Source organism: Hyperoodon ampullatus, assembly GCF_949752795.1.
Source record: "Hyperoodon ampullatus genome assembly, chromosome: 13".
NCBI classification, from domain to species: domain Eukaryota; kingdom Metazoa; phylum Chordata; class Mammalia; order Artiodactyla; family Ziphiidae; genus Hyperoodon; species Hyperoodon ampullatus.
In genome coordinates this window covers 40,645,394-40,658,478 of record NC_136926.1, presented here as the reverse complement: position 1 = coordinate 40,658,478, position 13,085 = coordinate 40,645,394, and the positions used below count along the sequence as shown (strand labels likewise).

General features: G+C 44.5%; 1 protein-coding gene across 1 annotated transcript in view; it reads left to right on the top strand.

Moving 5' to 3' along the window:
• TMEM241 (transmembrane protein 241) overlaps positions 1 to 13,085 on the top strand; it is a gene marked incomplete at both ends in the record, with an annotated part of 103,171 nt that overhangs the window by 84,404 nt on the left and 5,682 nt on the right. The window contains one exon of the mRNA XM_079717441.1: positions 8,565 to 8,629. Within this exon, the coding sequence (XP_079573567.1) occupies positions 8,565 to 8,629 (65 nt within the window). The remainder of the gene's footprint in view (positions 1 to 8,564; positions 8,630 to 13,085) is intronic.

Sequence of the window (13,085 nt, the reverse complement as noted above, 5' to 3'; positions counted from 1 at the left end):
CGTCCGGAGCCTGTGCTCCGCAATGGGAGAGGCCACAACAACGAGAGGCCTGCGTAATGCAAAAAAAAAAAAAAAAAAAAATTTCTGAAAGGCAGAACTTACAGGAATGAGAAGTCAGAGATCTACCTGGCTCTTACACACAAGTCTGGAAGAGCAATACCTGAAGAACTAGATAAAGTAGAGGTGGACTAAGCCTTACTAGAGCTATAGCCCATCTCTGATTTACTCAATCCCTGATTGTAGTTCTTTTACATGCAGTGTTCAATGTATGAAGTTGTAGACATGTTAAGAGGCAGGAAAACATGACTGATAATTAAGTGGAAAAAATAATGAGAGCATAACCACAAATGATCTGGGTGTTGGAGCTAGTGATAACTTAAAAGTGACTATGAATAATATGTTAAAGAAAATAGTGGAAAACATGAATTAAATTATGGGAGAAATTCAATGCAAAATTGGAATCTGTAAAAAAAAATCAAAGAGTTATTATTGAATGGAAAAAAATATGTGTGAAATTAATAACTTAGTGGATGGGTCTAAGAGTAGACTGGACACAGTGTTACAGGATTAGTGAAGCATAGAGAGGAAAAAGGAATGGAAAGAATAGAACAAAGTATAAGAGACATGGGGGAGATTGTCAAAATGTCTAATATATATGTACTTGGAATTCTAGAAGGTAAGGAGAGAAGCAATATACGAAGGAATAATGGCTGAGAATTTTCTAACACTGCTGAAAGACATCAACCCACAGCTTCAAGAATCTCACCAAACCCCAAACTAAAAATACAAAGAAAAATAAGTATGCTTAGGCATATCCTAGTTAAAATGTTAAAAACCAAAGATAGAGAAAATCTTAAAAGTCAACCAGAGGAAAAAGACATTACCTTAAATTTAAAAAGTAACTGACATTTCAACTGAAACTATGAATACCAACAGACAATGGAATGACATCTTTAAAGTGCTGAAATTTAGGGGATAGATTAGATAATCTCAACACTCCATTCCTCTATTCCTGCCTTAAAGAACTAGTCACCAGCCTCTTCAAAATTACTATGAATATGTTTGGAGAATTACTACTTGAGGTTTTCTAGACTTTTTCATTAAATATACATGCTCATTTCATCTCCTAATTCTCAGATTTCTGTTGTCTTGGATTCACATCACATAGCATGATATTGGCTTCTAAAATTCACATTGGAAACTCATTATAAATCAAGTAAAGTAGTACTTAATTTGGATAGATCATGTTCTAAAGTAGAATATAAATGTTTGAAGGTAGAATGAATGAATGGCTTTATAAAAAGGAAACTGTGATATAATGGTATGATTCATGTATAGTGAATCATTAGTTAAGGTGTTGGATGGAATAGTGATTTAGAATTCCTTGCTACTCAAAATGTGGCTTTGACACCAAAAGCACAAGCAACAAAAGAAAAAAATAGATAAATTGGACTTCATCAAAATTATAAACTTTTGAGCTTCAAAGGACACCATCAAGAAAATGAAAAGACAACTCACAGACAAATCATATATCTGATAAGGGAGTTGTATCTAGAACATATAAAGAACTCTTAAAGCTCAATAGTAAAAAGATAACACAGTTTAAAAATGGGCAAAGAATCTGAAGAGGCAATACTACAAAGTAGATAAATAAATGGCCAATAGGCCCATGAAAAGATGTTTAGCATCACTTGCCATTAGGGACATGCAAATCAAAACTACAGTGAGATACCACCTCATTCCCATGAGGATGGCTATAATAAAAAAGACAAATAAGAACAAGGATGTGAAGACATTGAAACCCTCATACACTGTGGTGGTAATGTAAAATGGTGTAATAAATTATTCCTGTGGTGAAGATGGTGATGATGATGGTAATGATGATGTCTTATTTACCAGGTTCTGGCTTATTCATCAATGTTATAAAGTGGTTCTGTGAATTTTGGCAGTTTTGCGGATACTTCTACTGAAATTAAGAACACATCACTAGGGACTTCCCTGGTGGTGCAGTGGTTAAGAATCCGCCTGCCAATGCAGGGGACACGGGTTCGAGCCCTGGTCCGGGAAGATCCCACATCCCGTGGAGCAACTAAGCCCGTGTACCACAACTACTGAGCTTGCGTTCTAGAGCTCGTGAGCCACAACTACTGAGCCTGCATGCCACAACTACTGAAGCCCATGTGCCTAGAGCCCGTGCTCCGCAACAAGACAAGCCACCACAATGAGAAGCCTGCGCACCGCAATGAAGAGTAGCCCCCGCTTGCTGCAACTAGAGAAAGCCTGTGCACGGCAACGAAGATCCAATGCAGCCCCCCAAAATAAATAAATAAAACACCAAACAGAGTTCTCAGCCTTAGATGTGGTTTCTGTCTAGTGGATTTGGCATAGTTTCTTTGGTCCTAGGCGAGAAAGACAGCCTGTTCTGAGATTATACTTTTTTTTTTTTTTGGCCATATGCGGGCCTCTCACTGTTGTGGCCTCTCCCGTCACGGAGCACTGGCTCGGATGCGCAGGCTCAGCGGCCATGGCTCACGGGCCCAGCCACTCTGCGGCATGTGGGATCTTCCCGGACCGGGGCACGAACCCGTGTCCCCTGCATCGGCAGGCGGACTCTCAACCACTGCGCCACCAGGGAAGCCCGAGATTATACATTTTTATTAGATTTACTCTTTAACCTAAAAGAAAGGCTGAGTTGGTTACATTCATATGTGAATCTGAAACACAGATGGACTCCAGGACAGTCTGACATGTGCCTCTACAGCCTGTGAGAAAGCTAGAGTCCACCCTTCCCTGGAGATGTGGCAGTACCATCTGGACAGTGCTGGAGTTGGATGGTGTGCAGCAGAACACCTCATGTTTTAATGTGCATGCATATCACCAGGGGTCTGTTCCACTGTAGATATTACTCAGTCAGTCTGGGGTAGGGCCTGAGATCCTGCATTTCCTGCAAGCTCCCAGATGGTTTTGATGGCAAGGGTATAGAAAAAGCTGTTCTTCTGTCTGCCCAACACTTTCCCTACCTTCCTCCAGGGAAACCTTCCTTCCTCCATTCCAACCATGAAGTTCAAGGGTGAGCTTCCATGTTCTTACATTACTCTGTTTCCCAGGCCACAGTCAATTGGTTCAGGGACCAATCAGAACCTTCCCTGGCATTTTTGGACTTGGAACCAGAGAGCCAGTCTCAGATCTTCTCTGTGGAGCCCCATGGAGGTAATTGGTCCAAGAGGCACAGATGAGGGACAGAGAGATTGTCCCCAGGGTTCTCAGGTCTGGGTTCCAATGTCCCTAATATATGAAAAGCGATTTAAAAATAAACAACACTTTGGGGTTATGTTACCAGCTCTGACGATCAAGTGCATTTGTGTAAACTATTTCAGGCACTTACTGTATGCAAGTCTCTGTTGCTGGGCCCCGAACATACAAAGATGAATAGCTCACCTCCTGTGTGGGGAGACCACCATTTCAGTAGAATTTGACATGTGAAATGGTAAGGGGTTACGGAAGCCCCTAGAAGAAGCTTCTGATCCACTCAGGAAAAGTTTTAGAAATGGATTTTCAAAAGGTGAATAGGGATTGTTTGAGGAGGCCTGTGAAATTATTCCAGGTAGAGAAAACTTGCTGAGCAAAGGCAAGATGATGGGATGAAACAGGGTTTGAAAACCTATAACCAGTTTACGTGGGAGGTGCATGGCTGGAACCGGGGCAGTTACGGTGAAGGGCCTTGTATACACGCTGCCATCGGCCACTTTTTCCTTATGTCCTATGTATTTCAACAACAACAACAGCAACATCAAAACAATAACAAACAGCAAAACTAAATGTCTGATTCTCTTCCAAATACAGGACTCTCTGGCGGGTTCCCATCAACAACTGTTCCTCTGTATTTTCCCTTAAACAAACAGGAAATTTGTCTCAGGATCGAAATGAATGTTTAAAAAACAAACCTGATCTGCTTTAAATACTAAAATCTGTTTAAATAACACGGAGGTTGTGACATCCATTGACAAATCCAGGAAGTTCAAAGCCCCGCCGTTGACACAATGTATTGAGTTCTGCTGTTGTTGGCAGCCCGAACTGTGGCAGGTCCTGGTGTTTGTCATTCAGGTCCTCATGTGCGCAAGGCAGACATTCCTCAGACCACAGGGCTCTTTCTTCTTTGGGGAAACATTTGTATTTTTTTTTTTTTTAGATTTGTATTTTTTTAAATGCTTTTTGAAAGCAAGAACAGCGATTGACAGTATGGCTGCTACTTCCATCTCCTGAATGGCAAGCCCCAAGAGTAACTTGGAGTCTTTCTCATGGGCAGATTTTAGCCGTTTTAAAGGTTAAAAAAAAAAGTTTATCCTTTTACTGACATTCATCAACCTAAATTGAAAGTCTGTACCCATTAAACACTAACTTCCCACTCCTCATCCCTCCCGGGCCCTGGTAACACCCATTCTACCTTCTATCTCTATGAGTTTGGCTGTTCTAAGTGCTTCATATAAGTGGAATCATACAGTATTTGTCCATCTGCGTCTGGCTTATTTCACTGAGCATAATGTCAGGCTTCACCCGTGTTGTAGCATACGTCAGAATTTCTTTCCTCTTTAAGGTTGAATAATATTCCATTGTGTGTGTGTATATATATGTGTGTGTATATATATGTATATATATATATATATATATATATATATATATATATATAAAATCACGTTTTGCTTACCCGTTCATCCATTGATGGGCACTTGAGTTGCTTCCAAGTTTTAGCTATTGTGAATAATGCTGCTGTGAACATGGGCTTGCAGATATCTGAGTCCCTGCTTTTAGTGGACTCTTATTTTCAAAAAAGCTGCATGGAGCTCATGTAGGGCCTTTCTGGCTGTGAGAGAAGGCTGACCTGGGAGTCAGGGCCTTGACTCCACTGCTCCCTGCCATGAAGTCGCCGGGGCCTGGAGCAAGTCACACACCATCTCTGGGTCACAGTTTCCCCACCTCTGAGCTTAGGGAGTCGGTTGCACCTCCCAAATTCTGCCCCCAGGTGCCCTTGCATGGGACATTCTGTACCCAGACTTGCACAGTCAGCGGTGAAGGTGAAAGGTCTGTTCACCTGGCTTCTGTTTGTTCCTCGGTGGAGTTAGAAGTGGAGTGGACTCTTAGCACAAGTAGATTTGTCATTCACACACTTCCCAGTGTTTTTGAGCAGCCCTGACGGCCCATGGCATATGGAAATCTGTTGCTTTGCTGGGGCAGGAACTTGAAGCTCATACAGGCTGAGATGGATGTGTGGGTGCAAGTCACTTAGTGGGTGAGTCGGGCTGGACACCTGCCCAGGGTCCACCCCTCAGTGGGGTGTTGTCGGCTGCTACTCATCCCTTCTTACACTGTGACTTTTGTGAAGTGGTAGAACTTTGGTGACTCTGTGTGTGTGTGTGTGTGTGTGTGTGAGAGAGAGAGACACACACACACAGGGGGCGGGGGGGGAGGGAAGAGGGTGATGGGAAATGCTTCTAAAAAGAGAGCTGACTGCTGGGGCTGGTGATGGAGGTAAAAGAAAGCAGAGAAGCCTAAGGAACTGAGGGTCCTTCTGGAAATAGATTAAAAAGTGGCCCATCTGCCTCCCCAGTAGCTCTACAGAATAAACAAGTTCACTATAAATTCCCTACAGAAAGAAGACAAACCTCCTTGTGAAATTTCACTGAGTGTCTCAGCCAGCAGATTTGCTCATTGAGAGAGAAAAATTTAGAGAAGTTTGAAAGAGGGGCCCAGGAGAAAGGCAGGAGACCATGCAAATGTTTCCAGGAAGCAGCAGATGGAAAGGCACCAGTCTGGCTATAAACCAACCTTATTTTCAAGTAAGGGCTGGTTTGAAAATTCTCAGAGGTGTTTTTCTTGGCAAAAGGTGCAGTTAATAGGAACAAGCAGGCCAGCTGTCTATCTCATGGAAGACGAGATTCCTCCTAAGCTGAAGAAACCCATAGAGGAACAGAGCCACAAGCCCTCAGCTGTGACTGTTGCAGGGCATGTGGGAGGTGATGGTTCCACAAAGGAGACTGTAAGTCATATGAAAAAAGCCATCAGAGAAGACAATTAGAGGAGGCCATGTATGTATATGTATATCAAATCATCATGTTGTGCAATTTAGATATATACAATTACATTTGTCAACTATTCCTCAGTAAAGTTGGAAAAGAAAAAAGCTGGTAAAAAGGGCAAAGGAGATGAAGACAATGGTGAAGAGTTAAGAAAGTCTTCAGAAACGTTATGAGTTGTTCTGTTAACACCAAGCTGCCATCACTAACCTCCGTCAGCAGAATAGAGGCCTTTTCAGCACTTCCAAGAAATAAATCTCTGTTGGCACCGTCCCAGGAAATGTCCAAGAAGTTGCAAAAGTAAAGAGGGATTAACGAGATTAACTTTGGTTAAGACTAAGGAAGGAAAGGAAAAAAAAAAGTAAGAGAAAATGACTAAGAACAAAAGGGAAGGTGTTAGGGACTTCCCTGGTGGCGCAGTGGTTAAGAATCCGTCTGCCAATATGGGGGACATGGGTTCGAGCCCTGGTCCGGGAAGATCCCACATGCCACAGAGCAACTAAGCCCGTGTGCCGCAACTACTGAGCCTGCGAGCCACAACTACTGAGCTTGCGCACCACAACTACTGAAACCCGCGCTCCTAGAGCCCGTGCTGCGCCACAAGAGAAGCCACCACGATGAGAAGCCTGCTCACTGCAATGAAGAGTGGCCCCCGCTCACCACAACTAGAGAAAGCCCACGTGCAGCAATGAAGACCCAACGCGGCCAAAAGTAAATAACTAAATTTATTTTAAATAAAGGGAAGGTGATAAAAATGGGCACAAATGAGATAAAATAATATTTCTCCAAACTGCTAAATGTTAATGAGTGGAAAACATAGATGAAAAACATTTTTGGAAAAAAATGAAAATGAGAAACTTGAATCCCGGAGAAAGAGAAGACTTGATTAGGATTAAAGGCCACCCCAACTAGAAGCTCCAGGTCCAGAGGCAGTCAGGTTAGAGTAGAGACCACAGTAAAGACCATCTGTATCCTTTATAGGAAAAGAAGCAGGGAAGCTGATGAATTAATTCATGTGGTTTGTATAACCTTGTTTCCAAAACCAGACAATTGCATTGCAAGATAATAAAATTTTAGGCCCACTTCATTTATGACCATAGATACAAAAGTCCTAAATAAAATGCCACATGAGAAGAGGGCAGGATGGGGGAAGAAGAGCTGCTCTTTGAGATAAAAGCTCTTTAAGATAAAAGCCACCGCTCCGTTTTCACTTTGAGAAATCTGTTTCCTCTTGTCCTTTGCTTTCTACTTTGCAACTGTCTCTCTGACCTTGTTGCTACTTCTTTTTTGTTCCTGAAGACACCACAGGTCTTTTTTGTTATCAAGGTTTTTGCTGCAAATTAAGCAAGGAAAGCAAACAGAAAGTGACCTTAAATGAATAAACTACTACAAAGGTTCTAAGAGTTCACAGAGTTTCTGTACTGAACGTTCCTGGTTTATATTTCCAGACTTCTTTTTGAGATGGTAACTGAATGAAGATGAGACCCATTAAACACACTCCCTCCTTCTGACCATCTGCTTGTTGCCTTGTTCCCTGCTTGGGACCTGAAGAGGCCTCCAAGACCGGACATGACGTCCCCTTGATTGAGATGGCAGTTGACATCTCCGAGGGCATCCAGCCTGCGTGACCCATCCCGATACGGCTTGCTTCTTACTTCTTCTCATTGCAAGGAAGCAAGTCCTTAGGGTGACCTTCCTCATGGAAGCCATTTTGTATTCCAGAATGCAGAATTCTGGGAATTCTGCTCATCTTTCCTGAGCAGACGTTCCAAAGTTGGGTCTTTGATTCTCAAAACTATTTTGTGCTGATGTTTAGAGGCACCGCTGGAGGCTGAGTCCTGTTACTGCCATTCCTAAGAGACTTTTGTGTAATTTCTGGCTCTGAGAGATGTGGACTAACCTCTTCCCTCTCCTGTGGCTTCTAGATGTTTGCAAGTAATTAATTAATGATTTCATTGCTCCCTCCCTTAGGAAGTACCTGGTTTCTTAGAATGTGTGTCACGGGCCAGAAAGACAGGGGCATTAGGGCAGGGCGAGAGACGGTGCTGTTAGCAAAGGCAGGTTGACAGCTGGGTTTTTAGCTGGAGGATCTGGGAACAGGTGAATGAGTACTTCTGACCTTGAGGATTCTTTTTGCACAGCTGAGACAAGATGGAAACAGGGATTCTTGCTATGCCCCTGCCCAGGGGAGAGATGAGTTTGGATGTTGGCTTCCAAACTCCTCCTTTGAAGAGTTTGGAAGTTAAATGTTTCTTTGAAGATTCTCACCTCAATATAGGCTAGAACTTAGCATTTTCCGCTAAATACAGGGGTATTTGGGAAAGCTATTTAGGGGGACTAGGAAGTGTTTGGGGGAAGAAGTCATGAAGTGGGAAGGCATGGCTGATGTCTGGGATCTGAACTAGCACAAACTAAGCTTGTGAAGAATGGCTTTGGAGAAGGTTGCCGAGGTCCTGCTGCTCTGATGACCTTTTGTTGAAATGATTTCTGCAGGTGATCACGGCTGGTTTATCGATATTGCTGTTTGATATGATCCTGACCAGGGCCACCGTGGGATGGTAAGTCTTTTGCATAGAGAGAGGAGAAGAAAATTAGTTGTTTGTGTTTCCTTGGGATCCTAATATTTGCTCTCAAATGTTGAAGAAAGGGTGTGTGTTTGGGTATGTATTTTATTGACATATAAATATACATTCAGAAGAGTGCAACTATCATGAATATTTTCACAGACTGAATATACCACACCTGCTACAGCCAGCATCCAGAGCAGGAACCAGAGCCTCAACGGTATACCTTTCAGCCACTCATCCACACAAGAGTAACCACTATAGGTGAACCACTAATTATGTGTGCATATAACTATAACTATGTTTGTGTTTTTGCCTTTGACCCTTCAACTCATTTTCTCCTAGTCAAGTTCCAGATCATCCTTGTTTAGAACGCACCCATACATTTGCTTAAAGACAGCACCGCCTCTCCCTCCCGTATTTGAGCAGAGACCTGAAGGAAGCTGGGGAACGAGCCCTGGGGACCCTGGGGGGAAACAGCAAGTGCAAAGGCCCTGAGTGTGCTTGGTCTGCTCAAGGAGCAGTGTGGCCGGAACAGGTTGATGGGGGAGAGTAGTAGGAGATGAGACTGGTTGGTGGCTGACCATGTGGGGTCTTAAAGGCCATTGTAAGAGTGAGGGGGGAAGCGATCAGAGGATTCTGAGCAGAGGAGCCACTCGCTCCCAGGTTAAAAACACATTCCTCAGTCTGCTGTGTGGAAGATGGGCTGTAGGGTGCTACCTCTGAACTCTCTACACAGACTGCTGATCGGATAGCTGACGGAGTTAAGACTTTGGTCCACTCCAGCTTGCTAGTATTCAAACCAGCTGATGTGATCATTACCAAGGGTTGTGGTTGTCAGCTTCAGGGACGATGAGGTGAGGTGGGGAGTGATGGTGAGTTTAAACTGTTAAGACTGCTGATGCTCCTCTCATTAGTGGGCGTGCTTTATTTTGGGGGTATATACTTATGTATTGTAAATCTACATAGTAACGGGTGCTATTTGTGAGACATTTAAGACAACGCAGAAATACATCGAGTAAAAAGTAAAGGCCTGGGCTTCCCTGGTGGCGCAGTGGTTGAGAGTCCGCCTGCCGATGCAGGGGACACGGGTTCGTGCCCCGGTCCGGGAAGATCCCACATGCCGCGGAGCGGCTGGGCCCGTGAGCCATGGCCCCTGAGCCTGTGCGTCCGGAGCCTGTGCTCCGCAACGGGAGAGGCCACAACAGTGAGAGGCCCGCGTACCGCAAAAAAAAAAAAAAAAAAAAAAGTAAAGGCCTGTCATCCTCTGTTTCCACTGTCTCCACTTGCCAGAAGTCACACCAGTTTGATTCAACAGTGAGAACAATGCACCGTTTGGCCAGGATGTCCACGCTGAGGGAGGTGGGTTCTATCATCTGCCAAGTGAAACCACCGACGGGTGCCTGTCAAGCAAGACGAGCCTCTCAGTCACCCGGGAATGGGTCAGTCCTTGCCAAGTCTTCGCCCAGCCTGCTGGCTGCTGTCCGGATGACCCACAGCTTTCCTCCCCTATGACCACGGCTGCCTGCTGTCTGGCCTGAATCACTAATGCAGCACATTATGGAGAATAAGTCATATTTGTTGTTGCTACTTACTGGTCTCTTAACCTCTGTTTTAAAAAGGAAAACAAGCCTAGGGCCACTTGAAGATAATGCTTATTTCCATCCCAGTTTGGATGCATGGTTTGGCAATCGCCCCTCACCCCCCCCCAAGAATGGCACACCAAAACTGAATTGCAGACAAGTCTTGGAATAGGTTTTTCCATTTCTTTACCAGCATGATGGAAGGAAAAAGCATATTGTTGCTTAGCTTTGCTCAAATAAGGCGTAGTTCTAGAAAATCCATATTTTTTCTCATTCTGGGGCTGAGAGTAATCCTAAGGGTTGGTTCCTCCCACCCCCTCCCTCCACTTTTTTGCATTCATGTGCACATTGGACCTGCAGAATTGTCACCTGTTTGCTCAAAAGCCACAGTGCTGGTTGGTGGGGCCAGTGCTCGTGCTCGGTGTGTCTAGGGCAGCCTCCCCTCTCCCAGGACGTCTTGCAAATAATCCCCTGTCTTGTGCCGTCATAGCCACACACACACAAATGGTGTCATTTTTAAACATCAATATGAGGTTCCTGCAAGATAAATGTGAGGGTCAGGACCAGGCTTTGGGAATACCATGATGAGGAAGTCCAAGAGGTGACTTTGCACCTCATGTGGCTTTGGGCTGGAAGGGGTTGGTTCAATAAACAGATATTTCTTGGGGGGTCTGTGTGCCAGGAACAGCTCTCGGATAAAAGTGTAAAGTCACTGCCCCTGGGATGTCTGTTATTGCCCATCTCCCTGCCTGAGGGCAGGTCTGTACCTAAACCATCCAGACTGACAGAAATGAATCTTTTTGCTCATGGCATTCGGTGAAAGTGAAAGCGATTTTCAACTCCTCTCAGGAGCCCCTAATGGGGCATTTCCTGCCCCAAGAAGAAAAACGGAAGGAAAAGAAAAATTAGGAAATACTCCCACACCCTCCTCTTCTTCCTCCTCCTCCTAGTCTCACCTCTTCCTTTGAATAATAATAACCATTTATTGAGCAACTACTATACTTCAGACATTTTTATATTAATATTATCTCATTAACTTTCACAACAACCCTCCAAGTTAGCCCCGTTTTAAAGATGAAGAAGCTGAGGTTCAGAGACATTTAACTGATTGTCCCAAGATTTTAGAGCTACTAAGTGATTGGACCAGGATTCAAACCCAGGTCTGTGTGTGTCCAACATCCCATAAACTTCACATACCTCCCTAGAAATGACGTGGGAAACGCCAAGGACTTAGCAGTAGCGTAGATAGTGTCTAGGTAGAAGCAGGTCATGGGGAGGTGGAAGAGACATTGGCCTAAATGTTTCTCTTCCCACCAGTCTGATCATTTATAAAGAGTATCTAGATGATATGGCAGGAGTACAGAAGGAGCGTTACCCAGGACGAAACGGCTCTATTTCTTGTTCAGGGGCTGACACGGTGAACTAAGAATGTCCAGTGGAACATTTTTAGGAAAAGGATTTCATTGCCTTAGATTTCTTTTTTAAATTTATTTATTTTATTTTTATTTTTTATTTTTTGGCTGCGTTGGGTCTTCGTTGCTGCACGGGCTTTCTCTAGTTGCAGCGAGTGGGGGCTACTCTGTTGCGGTGCACGGGCTTCTCACTGTGGTGGCTTCTCTTGTTGTGGAGCATGGGCTCCAGGCTCATTGGCTCTAGAGCGCAGGCTCAGTAGCTGTGGTGCACGGGCTTAGTTGCTCCGCGGCTTGTGGGATCTTCCCGGACCAGGGCTCAAACCCGCGCCCCTGCATTGGCAGGCGGACTCTTAACCACCGCGCCACCAGGGGAGTCCTGCCTTAGATTTTTAATACTAGAGGCTCTAATTCTATCAATCAACTAACAATATTTATTGAGTGACTGCTGTATGCAAAGCATGTGGAACATAAGACATCATCCAGCCCTCAAGGAGTTTTCGGGAGAAGAAGTCATACAGATAATTTCCGCAGTAGGATAGTAACCGTTTGAATGCACAATGAATGTGAAGACTGGAGGAGAGAGAGGGTGGGGTGAACAGGAGGGCCTTGGAACTGGCTTGAAACTGGACCTGATGCAGAAGGGAGAGGCTTAGTCAGACTGGGGGTGGAAGAGTATTTGGTCCCTCCGGCCCTGGGAGGACAGGGAAGGATGGAGGGGCAAGAGGTGCCAACGGTGAGACTTCGCGATTTGGAGCCAGAGCTGGTGCTGGGGTCAGGGAGCTGATCCTACACTCCCTCCTCCTTACTCTGCACCTGTCCTTCTGGGAAGGCAGGACACAAACGGGCAGGTTGACGTCCAAAAACCTAACTGCCAAGATATCCTGGTGCATCCTCGAGACTCTTCCCCCAGTTTCTGTATCTTACCCTTCATAGTGATCGTCTCAACTCTTGACAGTAATTTTCCTTCTTACAAATAAGCCTCATTGATTGTATGTTGTATACAATTTCAGAATGAATTAAAAAACAGCAGAAAAACAAAAAACACCCAGGTGTTGAACTGAGTGTGAGCAATAAGCCTGAGATACCCTCCAGTGGGGAGGCCGCGCTTAGTCTGAAGGTTCCAGCAGCCGTCTGTGCGAGGCCGTATCTCCAGGCTGTTCCACATCCTGTGGACTTCGTGGTATGTCCTGAACAAGACGGAAAGAAGGGCTGTGTGTACCCAAATCAAGGAAACAGCACGTGTGATTATTGCAAAAGGAACCTTGACTTTGGAATTTCCTGATTTTTGAGAACTCTCGAATTTAAGGATCGTGTGTTTTCAGCCTCAAAGAATTTTCCAACCACAAAGTGAACCACCAGAAGAGGAATGTCAGACTGTGTTTCAGATTTCCTGTCTTTTGCACAGAGCTGATCTGCATTGTCCATAGACTGGGTGTGTTCAAGCTGTGACTGGGT